Source organism: Paramormyrops kingsleyae, chromosome 3, assembly GCF_048594095.1.
Source record: "Paramormyrops kingsleyae isolate MSU_618 chromosome 3, PKINGS_0.4, whole genome shotgun sequence".
Classification (NCBI taxonomy): Eukaryota; Metazoa; Chordata; class Actinopteri; order Osteoglossiformes; family Mormyridae; genus Paramormyrops; species Paramormyrops kingsleyae.
In genome coordinates this window covers 9,378,093-9,399,315 of record NC_132799.1, presented here as the reverse complement: position 1 = coordinate 9,399,315, position 21,223 = coordinate 9,378,093, and the positions used below count along the sequence as shown (strand labels likewise).

The following is a 21,223-nucleotide window of genomic DNA, read 5'->3' as shown; positions in this document are numbered from 1 at the left end:
TTGGTTATTCTCTGTTAGGCTCCAGCAGTCGTGTGAAAACCCTGCTGGTGGGAGCAATGAAGCATAATCACAGGCTGCTTGTTCAGTTCATGAACCTGATCAGCTTGTCTCTTTTCGAGAGTCTACAAATTCCCTTTATAAGCCAAAAGACGTACACTTTACTGTTCTGCCATTAGAGATTTTTACAAGCTTTCCCTTCATCATTGCCCAGAACCACAATGGGGGTGGATTAATATGTCATTCGATGAGTCATTGCACTAAGCAATTAAAACCATATTACAGACACACTTCAAAAAACCCACAACTGAGGTGTAGTGGACAACTTTGCCTAACGACTACATCAACTCCAAACTTTTATCAGCAGAATGGTTATTTTCCAGTCCCCCTAGTATACAGATTATTGTGTAATCTCTTGGGGCTCTGCATACACGTTGTCAAAATTATGAAACATATGTACACAATATGTATTGAGAAACAATGACTTAGTAAAAAACCAGCATGATTCTGAAATAATGAAATGCAGTAACAAAACTTAGCATCATAAACTAATAAACCCTGAAGTATATAATATATACATATACATAACAATACATTTAAACAAATTTGACATATATTAACTTCATAATTTAAACACCTCGGTTTCACTCAAAATTAATGCCATTTTGATATTTGTTTTTCATAATTATTTATATTGTTCCTTTGCATGATTAGATCAACAACAACAATAATAATAATAACAAAATCAATAATAATAATAATAATAATAATAGCTCACAAGGTGAAATAATAAAGGAACTAATCTATTTTTCAAGCTTTTTTTTTGTTTTATATAGAGTAAACATAGAGTCCAGAGCCAAGTTAAAATGAGCTATATGGTTAACTAATAAATGAGTTCATCTTCGAACAATGAAGCCCATCAATTTCCTTTTAAATAAAATATTAATGTGTCAGCTTCGGTATAATTACAGGAAGCCCCCGAGCTGCAAATGAAATCTGTTAAGGTAAGTCGGAACAGTGTTAACTTTAACTTGATCCGACTCAAGCCGACAAACGGCTGAAGTTGCGTAGTGTTTTCATGAGTGTGATAAAGTAGTGCGTGACTTCGTTTTTACAAACCATTGTACTTAACTCAAATTTTTTATATGAGGCTTTATAGCAGTCCGCTCTGAAGTACGAGTTGTCCATAAATTGGATGTTCTTAACCTGGGGAGTTACTGTAATCTAAGCGCCATCTGAAATGTGATTTGTCTCTTTTATTTTCTGGTAGATATCTTCAGCACTTGAGAGTCTTAGGGGGAAAATGAACAATTAAGAGCTGCATAAAAATCCCTTTACAATCATTTCCATCCCAGATTGTTTCCATATTGGTCGGGATGCCTCCGACAAATTCTCCCACCCAGCCTATGATCGTGACTGTACAGTGCAGATTCATGGGCGTCAGTGTACATGAAGCATTCCTGACGTGACCTTAAAAGACTGAGTGTATTACAAACGTGGCGGCCCACGCTGACACCACCACTTGCATGCATTAAATAAAGGGACCAAGAGTTAATAAGTTAATATACTATTTTTGTATTATTTACAGAACAAAAGTGCAAATACAAGTTCGATTCTTTCAGATTTGAAAACTGGTTTGACTGAAAAGAACTGGTTTAAAAGTCACACAAATACAAATCGCATAAATACAAATGTGATTCTGCATTGTATTAGACTTGGGTATTAAAATATCAATCGCGTTCTGCAGTGATTTGCAATGTGATATCACTCATTGTAGGAGGACTGACTGTATCTGTAATACTTTCAAAGTTCTAGCAGTAACATAAAGAATCAAAAAACCCATTCATCTGCCTCTAAGCTTGTTTAAACTGAGGAATTCCCGTAGGTTCCGAGCCCCTCTACTGATCATCCCTTCCTAACATAACACCTGATTGTTCTAACAGTCCAGCTCTCTATTCTCACTGTTCCTTGTGGCCAGTCCACCCCCACAAACTCTCTTCCAAGGCTGCTCTACAGAGAACCCCTCACGTTTGTGAATAACGATGATTTTAAATACCTGTTTTTAGTTCATCCAAAGGAAATCCTTTATCTTGATACAGAACTTTTATACATTACGGCAATGATTTAGTGAGATGACAAGGGTTTTAACAGTATATCCAGGTCTTTACTGTACTTGAGCACTTAAGCTCACATGGCATATATTATTTCCTCAACTGAACTAATTCAGAAAAATAATCTTGGTGCTGAGGCTTTCGCACATTACAGCCCGTCAAGATCAGATTAGGGTCTCCTGACCCAGATTTTAAAATTCTGCTCCATTGGGAATGTATTTATTTCCCTGTTAACAATGTCAAAAAATTAGGCTTAACTTAAATCTCCAAAACGGAAATGTAGCTTCCTGAAAAGTGAGCAGCCCAAGCATTGAGTTTGGGCACCACAAAGAAATAAAGAGAAAAGGACCAAAGTAGCTGTTGCCACGTCCTGCCCGTCATGCCCACATGACCCTCCTGTCTCCTCCCTGGCGTGATCCTACCAAGCCATGCCTGTTACTCGTTTTTCTAACCTCTCGTGTTAATCACTCCCAGCTGCCTCTCAGTACCTCCCTTGTTTGTTCCATATATACATGCTTCCAAGTCCTGTGTTCCCCAGTCCAGTCATTGACATCAAACCCGCCTGTTACCTTCCTTGCTTCACTCCTCCCATTTTTGATCCCTCACAATCTTGTTCATCTCCAGTGATTGTCCTTCTGATTTCAGTGAACCCCCTTTTGTTTCACCAAAACACCTGCCATCGAGCCTTTCATCTCTCATTACATGACAGCTATATCTAGCACGTTTCCTTTTTCCTATACTTGCTTCTGTACATATGCTGATACTGAAACATAATTTCATTATATGGTCACTAAAAAGAGTGTCTGAAGTTGTCAGAACAGGAAGCAGAGCAGGGCTACTGAGTGACCTGGCTCTGATAGGTAAACATACTCCCATAAAATTAATCTGTCCCACTCCTTATACACACCACAAGTTTTATTATTATTGTTGCTGTTGCTTTTTGTTTCTCCCAGTTTACAAAGATATCTCGAGTGAGCTTTACAAATTTATTAAAGATGGACTCTGGCTTTTATTGCAAAGCAGACTTGGCAAAAAAATGACCTGACAACATCTTGGCATTGGAAATAGTCTGATAAACAACAAAAAAAGACCTTGGTGAGGAAATGAATGTCCGTTGACAGTCAAACCTATTCAAATAGCCTACTGTATTATTCTACAGTCATGAGCTCAAGGATACTTTAGATAGTCTAATACACAGATGTAACAGCACATATTTAAATGCTACATATATTTTGTTGACTTAACATCCAATTACAGAATTGATTAGAAGCTTGCTTAGACTTTGAGGGCATATCTACCACTGGGTCATTTGTAATCATTTCCACTGATGAAGAATCTCTGAATATTTACGACCCACGAGTACTCCTTGAATACCCTGATAAAACACAGGTGGTATGCTACAATGGTGCGGTATGCTCTGGAATTATTAAACTGCTTAAGAAGATGAACTGAGACAGAACATTCACTGTAATAATGTATTGAAATTATTGCATTCCTCCACAACTAATAATATTTTCATTTATCTGTAAGATTGATCTGTATTTACTGGAATTCGGAAGAAAAAATAAATTGTCGGTGTGTTTTACATTTTTACTGATCCTGATAAATGCTCCAGAACATACATTTTGACATTATGCATCATTAACCTTTATGCACAGGACTGGGAATGAAATATAATTACCTGTATGCTTTGCTTTTTCTCATAACTGGCATTACTTTTTCCATTTCATTTCAGAGGTACCAAATTTGTCAACAGAAAATATTTGTAAAAAGTAATTGTTTATGTCTTGAGATGGATGATTTTTGCTTCATTGGCCGCTGGGCATCATGTTAAGATGCTCATTTTGTGAAATGTGTCAAATAATAAATGCATGAAGATTCATCATTGTTCTATAACAAATCCTTTGGCTATTGGTCTTCTAATATATGGTGTCAACATCCACAGACATCCAGTCTTGTTCATTTATATGTTTCATTAACACAATAAATAAGGCCTAAAAAGAAGATCTGAGGTTAAAAAAAAGTCAAATTGAAGCCCTTCGTCATCCCTTATGCAATGCATGTGTTCCTCTGTTGCTGGCTGTTAGTCTCGAATGGTCCTTTATTTAAGTCTTGGGGAAGACTGTGTGTAGTATCTGATCTGCATGCTTTTTAATGTTACTTTGTAACATATAACCACACTATGGTAGCCACAAATAATGCTTTTAAACGTATTTCTTTGTTCTCAATAAATTATTGGAACTATTACTAGATACAGTTTTTTTAATGCTTATAAATGTATATTTGTATATTAGTGCTAGTTAATCACCAGTTGCTTAAACTAATGGGACGTTTTTTTACGGAAGGCACAGCTACCAGAACATTCTCCCTCGCAACGCGAGCCACAGAGGACCCTAGCTCTATAATCACGTCCATGCCTTTCTCAGACTCAGATACGCGGTTCCCGCACCTAGTATCCTCTACAAGAGACCAGCAACATCCTCCATTGGTCAGTAATAGTGCATCTTGTTTAGTCTCTAGGATGACTAGTCATTAACTTGTTTATGCTCTGAGAGCCCATATCTGCTTACTACACATCTCTGGTTAACATGCCACTAGATAAAGAGATAAATGTATTATGACAAGAAGAATTTCACTGAGCAGTGCGCCAGTGTCTGTCAAGGTCTCCTATCTCTTACTTGACAGAAATAATTAAAGTGTAGAGGAGATCAGACCTCCTGTGTCTAGCATTCCCCCGCAAATTGAAACAGTAATGAGTTATCAACGTTTCGCTGATGTTCTGAGCAGTGTTTGTGAAGATTGTCACGTCGTGCAGCTAACTTTGTCTATCCCTCAGATATTTCACCGAACTTATTTATCTCTTCACTTTCCTCTGCAAATACCAGACAGTGTTCCCAAGGGGATGTTTGTCTCTGTTATTGTAGTAATAAAATCTGTTATTTAAACTGTTAATGTTTGGATTTTCTCTCTTCCCTTCTAGTGAACGTGATTAATCGAAAAGGAGGCACCTTCTGAGTTTTCTTTTGTGACTCAAATTGAAAATCAAGGTTTTCTTTTGTTTCTAATTTCTGGCTTTATGCTTCACACTGGGAGGCTGTTGATTTTTTGTCTGTATTTTGTTTTAAGCAAAAGGATTACAGCATTTCAGTGTTTCCTCTGAGTACCTCTGACACGGTACCAATTGGCTTCGCATGCCAATCTGGAGATAAACCTTTTAAATTGCCTAGTTTACGACAACAAACAAACCTAACATACAATTATGGCACTACACAGCCATAAATCAAGTGATTTATTTCCCACAGAAATGCACAGTCTGCACAAGCCAACAACAAATCAATACAATAGAATAACACACAATCATTACTGGCATAAAATCTTCTTATAAAAAAAAAATAACTTCTAGGTTCCTCTACACTGCTTAACGAACAAAAAACCAAATAATTTTCCTACACTGCCAATATGGGAAGCCAAGAACCTTGACACACCATTGAAACCTCGATGCCAAATACACAGTTGTGTGTGGTTTGTTTGGATAATTTGTTCTAGACTAAATGATGTACCAGATACAGTTTCACTCAAAATAGCTGGAAATGGCAAAAAAAACACATAAAATGACATCATCCAAGGAAGTATAGTAGCTGATAAAAATACACTAACCTTTTAAATGAAATTGTCAGCTTTAAGCACAATTGACTCGATATCCCTCAGGAGAATAGAAAAGACCAGGAGAGGTAAATATTTTTTCTTTTTTGAGTAAAATACCAGCCCAAGTTACCATGGCCCATCTGTCATCATAATAGTTATCACATCATGTCTCACTGTTTACTTTCATTCAACACTGCTTATTTCTACAGATTCCTTTTCACTTTTAAATAAAGTGATATTCAGAAATACTCAACCCTCCGAATAGAGACTGGGTGATTTTACATTAAATTTCAAAGATATTTTTAGACTATAACTAATGATGACATAAATTTTGTAATTCTTTGACCAGACAGATCTTGACTCTTTCTCTTGTTTGTTCTAAGCTGTTCTCTTTCCAGGAACAGTCATGCCGGTAATGGGAGACACTGTTCTGGAGCTTCTGAAACTGAAGTTTTGGCTTTGGAGCAAACAACCATAGAAACAAGCTCTTCAGGGACCTTTGGTCTTGGGTGTGCATAGGCATTTCACGCATGTGGACAGCAGTTGCCCTGAGTCATGTGACCGTGAGTCATGTGACCTACTGATATATATTTGCTGAACCATGTATTTAAAAAGCATGAAAGCACACGATGCTACACCTGCAACTGGAAAGCATGCTTTATGCGAGTCGTTCATTCCCTCACAAAAACTGGAGTCAGCCAATGTTATTTTAAAAAGTAACAAACACATAAATCTCATTTCTCTCCTTTCTCCTAAGCTTTTACATACTTAAACAGTGATAATAACTGCCAAAAACTAATGCATGAAAGTCACACAAAGCAGACTTTTATTACCTTTTTTCCATCAAAAGTAAAAATATTTATCTACATAAAACGATGTGCTGAAATGAATTCATAAATGTGTTAACTTCCAACAGTACACATCGCACATCGTCTATATTCTTAAAGCAATTAAACATAAAAGAAAACATCTGACGTCCGTAACCGGAAATGTTATTTTTTCTGAAATTTGACTTTGGCTTAGAGGGAGAGTCCAGGTTTGTGGTTTCAATTTTAATAATTTCATTTGACAATTATTATTTTTTTCCTTGGGCGTTTAACCATGTTTTTACAACTGGTGCTCATCAGGGGGGAGGGGGAGGGTATTTCTGCCAGGAATTTCTGCTCTGGTCACATTCCCGAGGACCATTCCTCTACTGTGTTTCAGTCTTGGCTCTGTCCTCTCCTGATCTTTGCAAACGAATTCCCTTAGGTTCATACTTTCTGGCTGCTTCTGTACCACCTCCATTGAATGGAAGTCTTTGGGTGACATTAAAGCTTCAATACAGTGGAGATAATAAGATCCTTCTCTTCACAGCCTGGTGGGACCACTGCACATCTCGGTGTGTTTGCCAGATGTTTCTTAAACCTTTCACAGTGCATCTAAGTCACGCAAATATGTGCTGCAATGAGTTCTATGCATGTCTTTCAGTATCAAAAGAGACATCTTGCTTGTTGTACTCATCGATAAATGTTATGGCGGAGCATGAAGACTTACAGACAAATTTAAATAGAAATTAAATACAAATCACACCAGCAATAAAAGAATCACATGGGGTCAAAACAAAAGCAGATGGGGTATAAGGAGTAAATGAGTGGTAGCCCTAACAATTAAGGTGACACCGAGGACTCAGGGACACAGAACACTAACTAGAGTCCAAAACACAGGCAACACAGACAAGCAAACACACATAGGAACAGAACAGAAAGCTACACCTAATGAAACACAGGGGAAAAAACGAGATGGCCAGCGACACCTGCTGGCCAAACGGGGAACAGGAAAATGCTGGGACCAATCGTGACAGATAAACTTCTCGAACATTGCTGTTGCAGAACCTTTAACGGAACAATAAACACCCTTCCCCTGGACTTTAACCTAATCATCTGAGCCTCATCAACCATGCAGCATGTGACATTTTTTTGTTAGTTTACTCCTTTAATTTGGTTCTGCAATCTCTTGCTAACTTGCAGATCTGTTCTAAGCCTTACACATGATGAGATTCATCTCGATTTCACGTGGAATAGCATGTAGGAGGGTTAGGAGTGGAGCTCTGTTACTGATGGAACCCAGACCATTAAAAAATGGATCTGAAAAAGCTCTGATATATAGAACAAATAAGATAAAAGCAGAATGCAGAAGCACTCCAACAGAAGACATAAAGACAGACGTGTTCCAGGCCTGCTCTGAAACAGTACAGCAAAATTGAAAATTAATGAGAAAAGGAATTGAAGTACAGGGCTAGACACTTCACCTCATTTCTCCGTCTGCAAGGGGAGAGCAAAAAAAATGGAGAATTCAGTCAAATATTTGCAGCAGAAAAAGATCTGATTCAACTCCAAAAACCTGCCTTTTTTATAACCCAAGCACATCATGCTCCGTGCTTGAGGCAGATTCGAGTCAAACCTGATCAGGACTTTGAGTTTCCTATAAAGCCTGTTACTGAGTTTTTTCTTATTTGGGGTACTGCTGTTCTCTTGATTAACAGTGCTCAGCGCCATTCTGCGGGAATTGTCCGGTGGGCTTTATAGGAAATTGTCGGTCTGTTGTTTAAATCAGGCATTTCCTCTGCACAGCTGGGTCCATTATTTTGCATTCTTTTCAACACCTGGTTCATGACCAAAAATGCACTGAAGGGCCAATGCAGAATACCTAATAAGTCCATCCATCTACTTTCCAGCTGCTTAACCTGGTCAAGGTTGTGGGTAGGTCTGGAGGCTATCCCAATCAGCACAGGGCACAAGACACAGATATACCATTTTCACCATTATGATCTGGCATCATATATAAAAGGTATGTCTGCTATAAATGGGACAATATGTGTATGTATTTCTCATAGACTGAGACTGCAAGTGATGCCTGATGATGAGCTCAGACCAAACCGTAGGTTCCCTCTATGGTTTCCATTTACCAGGGGCGCAGGCCTGGAAAACATTGCTAAAGCACATCACCAGTCATTGTCAGCCTCTTGTGAAAGAATATTCATAAGGGTTCAATCCCACTTTCATCTGATGTCTGGGCCAACTCTTTTAAGTTACCCAGAAGTCACTAAAGGGAAGGCCCATAACCGTGAGACCTCTGAATTGTCTTTTTTTTTCCAGTGCTCTAAATCTCACTGTGACAGGTCCACAGTGATCGTGAGCGGGCTGCACGTTTCCATTATTGGTGCAAGAACCATTCAAGAACCTAAAACCAAAGGCGATGGAAGCGGAAATCCCACTGCATGCACCTGCGGCTGATTCTCCAATCCCTCATCCGTGTGTCTCAAGTTTGCGTTTCACGAGACTAAACACAACGTCTGCCAAATACCGTCTGCACTTGTGTAGCGCGGAAAAATGATTTTTTTTTTTCTGTGTTTTTTTTTTTGGAGTTTGGCTCCACTGGTTGCAAACTGCAGTCATAGCCTTGGGCACCACATATGCCACAGTTCTGCAGTCCAGCGATGTATTTTTCAAAGCGCAGCATTTCCATAGTCAATGGAAGTAGAAAAACTTACTCGTTTTTTTCCAGGGTGAGGAGCAGCTGCTGGCCCTCAGCTTCAATCAATAACTTCAGTGACGGCGGGTGACTCTGCAGGTGGAACAGAACCATCCAGAACGATCACATGACAGGAAGCACGCAGGCAGGAAGGATGACAACCTTTGAAGATAACGGCTTTTTCTTCGTGCACGAGAAGCATATTCACTGTCTGTGCAAGTCCAGCCATTTTTTTGAGGATGATCTGTGGTCTGTTTCATATTTGATGATAGATACTCATTTTATTAATCGAGATTAGGCATCTACAGTCAGTAATGAGATACAAATATACTAATATACAAATCATGTATAAAATCCATTAATGGTTAATGAAATTTAGGATATTTAGCAGACACTTTTATCCAAAGTGTGGCCAGAAAGTCACTGGAGCAACTGGAGCATGAAGGCGTCACTCAAGGACTCAACAGCAAACTCACCTGTGAATTTGAACCAATGACCTTCTCATTATAGATCCAGCATCTTAACTCACTGAACCACATACTACCCACATGCTGTCCCATAATTTAGATAAAAATGCAATTTTGGCTTAATTTATTTATTAATTTGTTGGTTCGATAACTTATTCGAGCATAAACACGTGCACGGAGAATATTTCTGGCTTTTCGGTGTCTAGACGGGAGTTTAAGAGATTAAGTATCGTCAATCTTGCTATTTCTCCAAACACGCACATCTGCCCAAGGGACACTGGAGGCGGCTAACGGTTTAACCATTCAGTTTTATCCCCATTTACGGTGGGCTATGAAACACGCTGCAGGAGACCCAGGGCAAAAGGCTTGAGACATCAGAGCGTCCAGTTAGACCTGGGCTGTGGTGGTGTCCTACACGCTTGGGGAGCTTTTGGGTGAGGAAGAACATGAATATCTGTGTCGTTGTTTTTGTATAACATCACCAGAGGCTATCAATCTGTTCCTCTCTGTCAGATAAGAAAAAAGTGAACCGGAAATCCAATCATTCCCAGCATCAAACCATAAACAGTTCAATCTACTTGTGCTACCCAGGCAAAAGAAAAATATTATACTTACAGCACAAAGACAACCGGATCTTCTTTTGTCATTTGAATCATAATACCTGTAAAGTTACGTTAATCAGCATGTACTCTAGCTACAGAAATACATATAATTATTGGCCTAGTTATGTAAATGCAGCTCCCACTAAATCATAATAACATATGTGTGGCATTTAAGTTAAAGTAGACTATCAGCATGTGCTTGATACATTTCCCCCCAAAATATCTATCAAAACAAACTATTTAGCATTTTAGTAAATCACTAAATGGCTGTACAGTATATTTTCCTAGGCATATTCATAGTAAGTGTAAATTCTGTCGGGCGCATTAGAAATTCATTTAGCAGAGTCAGTGTGTTTTACTGGAACGCATTCAGTGATTCTCAGATAGCATTTTTTCCCTCCGGTCAGAGCGTGAAGAGTATTTAAGGAAAGACGGCTGCTTGCAAAGCTCAAAAAGTGAAACTCACTATTTTCCAGAGCTCTAATTCTGATAGCCAGGAAAAACTATTTCACACTGGAGGGTAATTTTTCTTGGAAAGCCCAGCCTCCGTCTTAAGTACTGGTAGAAGTGCACTACACCCATTTTCCTAATGTCTGGCGCATACACACGCTACATACAGACTGACGCTGAAATTCAAACATTGCATTAATGTTCCAGCCGAATGAACGACATGTCCAGAGCAACAACCCATTTCACTTACAAACCTCATGCTCAATTTGTAAAATGCACAAAGGGACATGAATGCTGAGAGATACATTCTGGAGTTTACAACCATAGTCAAACGCTACAAAGGGAAGGACATTCCATTACGGCTAAAATGAAAGTAATAATGTTCCCAGTATGTAGCAATCAGTCGATGATGCTATTGCTTATTCATCTTTCAATCATCCACTTTCATTTTCAGTCTTTTTTTCCAGTATTTATCCCTTCAGATGCATCACGATATAATCCCTATGCATTGGTGATTTGTGCAGTGTGTGGACCTGGAGGGTGTGGGGAATTACTTGTGAGTTTTTATAATCCTGTGGCTTCCGGATCTGGTGCAGCCAGTGCCCGAGCTATTGATGGGACATGCCAGCATCAAATGCTGCACCAGGGACTAATGAAGGCTAAGCCAAACGCATCCAACAATCGGAGCTTTGGACTAAAACGGCACTTTTAGCTGCGCCTGACAATAAAGATCCCAGTGGATGTTCTTCTACCAATTAATGCTATTGTTCACTTTGACTGCACTGGGTATTATTTCACAGTATCACTGTCGTTTGCTCATAATTGTGGATGCAGTAGCGTAGTTATTAAAAATGTATTGAAGATAAAGGCATAGGAACAGAACAGAAAGCTAACCCGGTCACCCCCACCCCTCCCCTTGGGGGATTGTGTTGTTTTTGGCTAGTATGGGAAGAGCGAGTGTAAATGCATTGTGCTCAGACACACAGATATTTACCTTAGACTGGAGATGGCTGAGGGGTCTGAGTTCTCCATCCTGCAGCAGGAAAGGCACCGTAGTCGGTAAGTTTTCCAGTTTTCCGGATGTGCGTCGCTGCTTCGCACCATCGAGTCGATCCCCTGTTGAGCAGAGCAGTAAAAGCCGTTTGGACTGAGAGGAGACTTAGACTTACGTGTGACCTTGCAGACTGTGAAATTAGACTGACAATTTTTATTCTACTCGCTGGGATTTTTTTCAGATCAGCAGCGACAAGATTTCACCAGCCGTGCAGCCCTGAAAGACTCCCTCTCCGTCGATTAACAGCTCACTACTCTTCTCTCGATCAAAGAAATACAGAAATTCAGATGTCAAACATGGTCAAACTGTACGCCTGCTAAATCCATTCATTTGGTATCTAAAATGCATCCCATTTAAAGCAAAACATACAGGTTTACGTCCTTTATTCATGTTTTGGCGGCTTAACATATGTTTAATCCTTCCAGCCATACCAGCTGCTCTTCAGACTAGGTCACCCATCTGAGGCTAAGCAGGATTTGGGGCTGACCTGGCCATCTTTTGAAAGAGTAGGAGCAGTACCCTGATGCCCTGTCTAAAATTGCCCGCTGTGGCCCTTTCAGGTGTAGCCTCCTAATCATCCCCTATAACCGACTGGTGAATTCTCTCCTTCCCCTTTACTACCTGAGCTACTGTGTGCTGAGAGTATTGGTGCAGAATGGCTGCCGTTGCATCATGCAGGTGGGGGCCACAGTGCTGGTGGTTGAAGTGTCTCCCCATTACTTTTGTAAAGTGCTTTGGGTGCCTTGAAAAGTGCTTTATAAATGCAACATTTATTCCACTCTTGCAAGTTTCAAAGGCCAAGCAGGCCACAAAATTACAGCACTCTTTCTGTCTAATCTATTCACCTTCCATGGCTGCTTTTCCAGTAGAAGGTAACACAGACTGGAACTTATCCCTGGAAGTTCTAGGCAAAGGATACCCTACAAAGGACACCAATCCACTGAATGGCGCCCCCTCACATACTGATTTAGAGACACCAACTTATCTCGCCGCATGATTTTGGAATTCAGGAAGAAAGCAGAACTTGAGCTGGAGGCCCACACAAACGGGGGTGAAGATGCAAACTCCACACAGATATCAGGGGCAGGATTCAAATCCCCATTACAAGCCATTGTGAAGCTACAGTGCTTCCATATGAGCCACAATGGCACCCTTTCACACAACTGCATGTATTACTGAAGTAATTCAGTTTCAGTTGCTCACTCGGTGCTAAAAATGCTGGACTCAAACCATCAATGCCTTCACAAGTCAAAAATCCAGGCCCACTACCACGAATCTGAGTCCCTACCCTTGACTTCTCTCTATGTCAGTGCCATGCTTTAGATCCCTGTCTTACCACGCTGCCAAGACCATAGAAAGCAGGGGGTATCTAAGATGCTCCAAACACTTTGTTTCATTTTATATGTGTGCAGAAGCCACTGGGAAGACTGCAGATGGACATGAACCTTCTGCTGAGGGCTCCTGCCAGGTTCCCTTGACCTACTTCCTTCCATATCTTCCCCTCAAACCACAAGACAGGTCCGCTTAAAAACTGGCTACGCAGCTTGTGCTCTCTAACAACATTCAGCAATAAAAGCCTCTTCAAGATTCTGTTTTGGGTGACAGTTCTGCAGCCAAATTTAACACAGACTAAATGGAAAACAGTCCACAAACCATCTAGCTTGTCACTGGCACCCCAGAGTTTAATTTTCTCACAGTGAGGTATTCTTAACTTTTTTTTGAGTATTTGTCTTTCCGAGCCGGGAAGTAGGATTTCAGCTGACTTGGTATTTTCCGCATCCCGTATGTCCGTATGTGTCTGCCGAGTGAAAAGGCAATAAAAAAATGAACAAAGGATGAGATTTTACTCTTTAACAGCATTTATGAGAATGTCATATCCTCCAAACTGCATATGCATTATCTGAAAGTCAAAGAGCAGGCTTGTTGTCTGACCTCTCACAGTGCAATATACCTGCAGTATAAAGGCAGTATCTGAGCACATTCTTATCATTCCTGATGTATAAACATGGCTTCCACCTTCCACCTTCCGGCATACTCCAGGCATCTGCCCTATCCTGTGTCTCTCCAGATCCAGTTTGCCCAGGTCCACTCAGCTTTCATTCCATGTGGTGCAAACCCTCCACAGAGTCATCACTGAGTCTGTTTGGCCGAGAGCTGATCCAGGGTCAGTCAGTCCAGGTCATGACTGGACCCAAATGCCAAGAAAGAACTGTGTGGGAGAGCAGAACTAGCATCCGCTATCAAATTGGCTACGTCTCTCTTCACGGAAAGAAAACTCAATTGTCGGGTGTTCAGGCTTGGGATTACTCATGAACTGAACTGACCCACAAAACCATGTTTTTACCATATTAAGAAGAGCATGTCAGACTGTATGATTTGGTGTGAACATTGCTCTCCATGTCCTCATCTGTGCCACAGATTAATTGTCTACATTTTTCTATGTGGTGTGATTTCAATCTGCTTTGAAGATCAGGCAGACGACAACACATTTGTTATCCCAACATCCAAGAGTTTAAAGCATGACATCATGCATAACAACTAGTACTTCTCAGTGGTTAATGTTGCCACTATTGTAAAAGTGGACCTCAGATCTCATGATTCAACGGTAGTTTGCTAACTTTGGTACTATGTGGTAGGAAAAAGCAAAGGCTAATTGTAAAGTGGCTGTTTAATAGAAGCCACAGACTGTAACTTGGGTATAATAAAATGTATCATGGATTCAAGTTTTTAATAAAGATTTCAACAAGGCTGATTCATTCCCTCACTGGCACAGCAGCTCTAGTTGACTGATTTATTACGTTCGCACAAAGAAAAATGTGTATTTTATAAATTTAAAACACAGAAGGAACTTATATAACAACTTGTCCCTTGTTGCTCTTTCAGAAGATGAAGAATCAATGTTTCTCTTCCATGGGAAATCAGACTGTTTTGCCGTCATTTGGGGAATTTTGAATATGCACCCAAAAGCCACAGGCCCTATCCTATATCTCATAACTCAAAGAAAACGCCACTCTACAAGTGTGACGAATGACATCCCAATCACCCTAGAGTTTAGTAGCAATGACCAGAAATTCAGTTCTGGCAGGACTTGTACATTACGACTCAAAATTAACGTTAGTTGCCTTGGCTTTCGCCAAGAGAACAATACTAATAAATGGAAAAAGCTAAATATCAACTCAGTACATCACTATGGGTGTATTTTAATTACAGAATTTGCATTGCTTGAAAAAATGGCAGCCTCCTCAAAAAATAAACTGGAATATGTTCCGCAATCCTGGGTACTCATCTCTGTTCTAAATCACCCTGTGAGGTAATGCCATTTTTTTTTAATTTTCTGATCTGCCAATAAAGTCCACACTTTTACTATTACTAACATTAATAATATTAATTCTCCATTTCTGTGTATAATTACTGACACAATTTGATAACCCTCCCCCTGTGTAAGTATGATTTAATTTTCACTTAGTCACTGATCATTACTGGTTATCTAGCCTCTGTGTGAAAATGTGTGCATGTGTGTTCATTGATCGCTCTGTTTACTATCCACATTTGACAGATTGGCTCCTCAGCAACTCTGAACAGGAGTAACTGATAGAACTAACCAAGGTCTTCCCTCCTCTGGCCCTCACTGCAATCTGCATACGCTGATTTTAGATCCAGCTTAGTTAAGCTTGACTACAGCTTAGTTCATAATTAAGCTTGACTAAGATGCATAGTGAAAGAACACACTAGTTTAGGACTTAGTGAAACTTAATTGCTCGTAAAATTAGGCTGATAAAAAATGTCTCATTAATATTTTTGAACGTTTATGAGATATTCAATGGAATATTTATTTTATTACTCTTTTCATGTCCTATGTCAACAATCATATAATCACTCAGTCTCAATTATTTAATAATGAATCAGTCTTAAGGGACAAAAATAAAGACAATCTTTCTGTTCATTGTTAACGTTTGTTTAAATATTGTAATGACTACCAAGGTTGGAAATGCTTCACTAAGAAAAGTTCAGGCCAGGATAAGAATTTTTGCATCAACCAACAGCGAGTGAGAGGCAGCAGGAAGCATGACGGCGACGACTGTCGACTGCATGGAAGAATAAACGACGGGAAAAAGCTGCCTTCCCTGACCTTTCTCCTGTCCAGCGAGGAGAAGCAGCTCTGAAATCTGTGTGACAAAATAGGCCTTAATGAGGATGCACAGATGCATTGTGGGAGTTGAGATGGATGGGGCCACACCGTCACAGAACAATTCAAAACAGCCATGGGAGGGCACTCAGTCAGCCCCACGGACCAAGTGGTTGAGGTGCAGCCCAGGAAGTGGCCAATTTGCCTTAATGGTTATTGCCATCACTTCTGTAGGCAGAGGTAACCCTCTGGAGGATGTAGGCATTTTCCTAGTCCACCAAAGAACTGAATTGTCCAGTTCATACACTCATCTGTTTTTAAAAATTGCAGCCTTGGTTTAAAAGGAAGCTTCAATAAGGAACAACTATTTCACAGCGACCCACTGTAAAGCACTTTTTTATTGCAAATGCTTCTGTAACATCAATAAAACTTCTGTTTCGCAGAATCTCCTTCCATTTGCTTCCTATTGCTTTACTCGTCTTTACAGCTATAAACCACCAAACACAAAACCTTATTTCGGATCAACAAGCAATGACACCAACCTGTTGGAGAGGGCAGCTCTGAGTTAGACGCCGTCAAACCCTTTAAATCAATTAAAAAAGACGTTACAATCAGCCTTTCCACTGAGACCCATTACAGGGTTGGACCACTTGTGGACACCCATTAGCACAGGGGACTGGGTATACAGATTGAGTTTAATTGTTTCAGCAGCATTTCCTGAAACTCAATTTATGGAAATGGAAATTGGTAACGGTAATTCTCCATTTTGTGCCCTCCCATCAAGGGACATATCCCTACCAATATTGCGGGGGTACCGTGTGTGTTTAGGGGGGTGAGGGGGTTTGGGGTCGATTTGGTCCAAAACTACAGCCTTGCCTCCCACTGGGAAATTAATTGGTCACAGCTCTGTTACACAAAATCCGATTTCCTCCAGGACATTAAAACAGTGTCTTTAAGTCTGTTTTTCCCAGTGGTCTCCTTAGTCTCCTGTTTTGATTATATTGGGGCCTATTTAGGTCCAACAAGAGACAGCAGGGGCATCAACGGCACGTGTAGCTATAGTTCACGCGAAGGATCATGCTCAGTATGCGGCAAGACATGAAATGTTGTACGATGCAACAGCTGGAGGCGTTAAAATCCACCCATTAAAACTGGCGGCACATCACCGCACCTTGCCATTGGCTGATGTCAGCAGCAGACGGGTGTCAATCCTGGGCCCCCTCCCATTCCAAACATGTCGGCAGGTATAGAATGGCAAAGCAAGCAAGCAGACATCCTGCACGAATCAGATAGCAGCAACAGCCTCTGCATGGTAGCACCACTGCACCACTGCACCACTGACTCCCGCGTCCTTCCTGGGCCTTCCTGGGGTCTGACACGCCCAGCTCACCATCCTCCAAGACAGCTGTGGAAACAGCAGCCACTTTCCACCTTGTTCTTAGCAGGATGTTACACTTGTTCCAAGCTTTTATCCACTCAGTGCACCCACCGTACCCGACTGCTAACTGGAATGTGTTTCCTTTATTTCCAGGATGGCTTTGAAATGGAAACATACAGACAAACACACTGGTGTAGTGTTTTTCAATATATCGTGACAGCTATTAACTGTTGTACTTCTTGCAGTCTTGAACTGCAAATATTAAAATCCAGTGTAAAACTAGCAATGTCTTACAACCCTATTTAATAAAAATATCTTTTTTTCTAAATTGTACTTTATTTCAGAAAATCAGGAAAAAACAGAACACTGTGATTTGCTCTCTTGCACTTACAGAATGGCGCCCTCTATTGGAGAATAATGTTCACTTATTAATCATTCCCAAAAGACATCGTTGTTTGATACTTCTGTCACATTACGATGCCTTAGAGTGATACCCCCCCCCCCCCAGATCATGCTAAAACATAAGGCCCCTTTTCTTATTTCATGCCCCAGTAGAGAACATTTGGCTGCTGGGACTTCGTTCAGCATGAGATTCGCAGCTGCCTGCATGCTGCCAAAACAGAGCGACGTACTGTAAAGGCCTTTTGATCTGGACCTAATAAGGGATTTCATTTGCAGAGCCATATGACCCCTCCCTGACTGTGGAGACCATGTGCTTGGAAATCAGGCTGAAAACTGTAGTCACATGTCATCAGTCAAAAAGGGAAATTTATCTCCTACGCTTGTGTAAAATTATATTACAACTTCAGAACAATTTTAGTGTAATGACAGCCATAGCCCACTACCCAGACAGCACGTACGGTATATGTTGAAATGACATTGATTCCATATCAGACAAAAAGGTTGAAACAACATTGATCTTCAGTCTTTCACTTTATATCAACATTGAATCGAGGTTTTGCCACCATCGATTTTTCAATATTGAAAATCTGACCAAAAATCAATTCAGTTTCAATGTTGTTAATTTAACACTGACCATAATTCAACACATTTAACTATAATTCAACGTTGAAACAATAACATGGTGTTATCTGGGTATGAAGTTTTCTGGATTGCAAATTAGACACATTTTGCGCCTGGTATTTATGATTATTGCTTTAGTAAGAGGATTCATACATTAATTCATTCATTTTCTATACCACAGGGGTCTAGAACCTATCCTGGAAACAACAGATGTAAGGTGGTTCAAATTTTATTTAATTTATTTATACATTTTAGGAAATACTTTAGTTTACTGTCTGTAAACAACATGAAATATTAATATACATAGACCTGCCATAATCTTGTCAAAATTATTAATAATGTAACTATAACACACTGATTTAGTAAGAATTGGCAATTTTTGAACACACAAACACACAAATATATCAGATGATAATAAACTCATCCTAATTCCATCTATAAATTTCAGGTGACTTGACATGCCGAATAGACAGCATTTGAAGCTGTATGATAAGCAGAATAGATTAAAGACGTCTCATCACATTTCCGCAAATTACAAATTTCAAAATACCCAAAATATCAAAAGATCGGAGTGTATTTTGCGAACCGTGATGTGAGATCGTTTCGAAAGTGATAAGTCTCCGTTACATTTCACATAAAGGGAAAATGCAATTATCTACTAGGCGCCTAATCATACTATATTGATTAATTTCATGAACTGATACATAATGCAAAAGATGCCTGACTAGATCTCTGCTTATATATGAATACAGCCAGGTGACACGAAAACTGGCAAACGTCCTGAGTAGCTCACTGACCAACAGTGTTAATGATGGCTACTGTACTCATCTAGCGACCCCAAAAACCACCTTTAACCAGCACTATGACATAAAGGGGAGGAGGACACCATTAAATCTCCACTGTCAAAGCTTTTCCTGGTGGGGGGGGGGGACAGCCACATCATTCTGACAGTTATCAAAGTTAATAACTTGGACCAAAGCAAATCATTTGCTCATCCTATAAACAACTTCGTGGCACGATATCAGAAAATCATTTACAAAAATATTAACAGCTGCTGTGGGTATTAGGGACCAACCCTTCAGGAACAGCATCCATTATATATTTCCAACACTACAGATAATAAGTGACTGACTCAAGTGCATTACTTCATAGGCAATACACTTTTCCAGCTTTAAATCTGTTTCAAGGCAACCTTGGAATAATCGAGATAATGCTGCCCTTGAAGGATGTAATTAGCTTTCGGTGTATGAAGTGAGTCTCCTCTCGTTTGGCAGAATCCTACAAGGGATAAAGTAAAAGTACACTTTACCGCGGCCCAACTTACAGTATAGGGACCCAGGACACAAACATTCTCAACCTAAATGAAATAGTGTATAAAGGTGTCCTGTTAGCTATTACTGCTACAACGGAGTATCCCGTCTTTGTTTCAAACCCCATCTCACACTCTAAAAATGCTGTTTCCATTGTTTTTCAAGTTCATTGCCTGACAAAGCTAAATGTTATATGTTTCTTCACTGGAAAACCCAGCTTGTGTTTTTGAAATGTCCGTTCAGCACAGATGGAACAGCCCCAAATGAAAGGGATCCTATCTGCGGGCCTGCTCCCCGTCCAGACATTTTTTATCTATAGTTTAAGTTATTATTCAGATCCGCTAAATCTTCCTTAATTCACCAAGATACCAAACGTAAAGTTGGCTAGAACCGGCTCATTGTTTTTAACCCACGAAGACCATCCTTTGACAAATGACTGCATCAATATATCGATAAATGAAAAAAGTTACGTATTTCGGCTATACAATGTTTACAGGCTTCCTGTCCAGGGTGTCTCTTACTGCGCCACTCAATGTTCAGACATCCTACTACTTTTATTTTCACACTTGCCAAAGCAAATCGAGTTCTGAGTCACTGATATTTAAAATAAATGAAGGTCCCACACCAAAGTCCCCAGCTGTTACTGCCCAATAAATAAGAAGATCTAAGACCTCTGGAGATGATACAGCAATAAAGCAGATGCAATAGCCTCAGGCAGTACAAGACACCTTGAATGGGATACCAGCCCATCACAAGCTATACACACACACTCTCATACACTACATTGGATGAGCTGTTGGGAGATGGATGGATGGATGGATGGATGGATGGATGAGTGAGTGATATCTATAGCCTGAAAAACTCTGAGATTCTGACTGCTCTCTTTTCAGTTCGGCATCCTTGGTTCCAAACACCACAAAAAATCGGATATGAAACGCACTCCGTCACACTTCTACCATCCTACAGACCTGACGTATTACAAAGTTGCACTGCTGTTTTGAATCATTGCAGATTAGATCTTCATTAGGTTCCAAAGAGGCCTCCCTCAGGCATTCTCCAGGTCACGTTCATAGGTCTGACTCTCATCTCCACAAAGTAAATTCTGTGTGCTTTAAATACCTGATCACTTATATCAATATAAATCAAACTGATAACCAAATCATAAAGTGTCTGAAAAGAATACACAGTACATATAGTACTTTATGGGACATCGATTAAGCTTTACTACTTCTTCGTGATGGATTTTATAAAGTCAAACACCAAAGTTTACAGAACACCAACATGGAGCCCAAGCAGGAAACCTTCAGAGCAATGTTCTCATATGTCTGGTGCATCATCAGATTAAAGAGGCTTCATTTTACGACTATTTATTTTGTAAAAGTTATATTTTAGCTACGCTTCATTAGTTTATAATAATATTGACAACTGATACATATTAAATTAATCCTGATCTGATGTTTTGTAAATACTGTAGATTAGAAACCTGAGAAAATGTAAAAACATAGATTTTTCTTATTAGTCAACTCATGGAAGTCAGTTAAATTCAT

General features: G+C 39.8%; 1 protein-coding gene across 2 annotated transcripts in view; it reads right to left on the bottom strand.

Moving 5' to 3' along the window:
- The window catches only part of adam12b (ADAM metallopeptidase domain 12b), a 66,578-nt gene that overhangs the window by 43,927 nt on the left and 1,428 nt on the right, over positions 1 to 21,223 (bottom strand). For both annotated transcript variants that reach the window (XM_023841785.2, XM_023841794.2), the window contains exons 2-3: positions 11,780 to 11,901; positions 9,286 to 9,359 (exon numbers count right to left, since the gene is read on the bottom strand). In XM_023841785.2, coding sequence (XP_023697553.2) covers positions 9,286 to 9,359; positions 11,780 to 11,901 — 196 coding nt within the window. The remainder of the gene's footprint in view (positions 1 to 9,285; positions 9,360 to 11,779; positions 11,902 to 21,223) is intronic.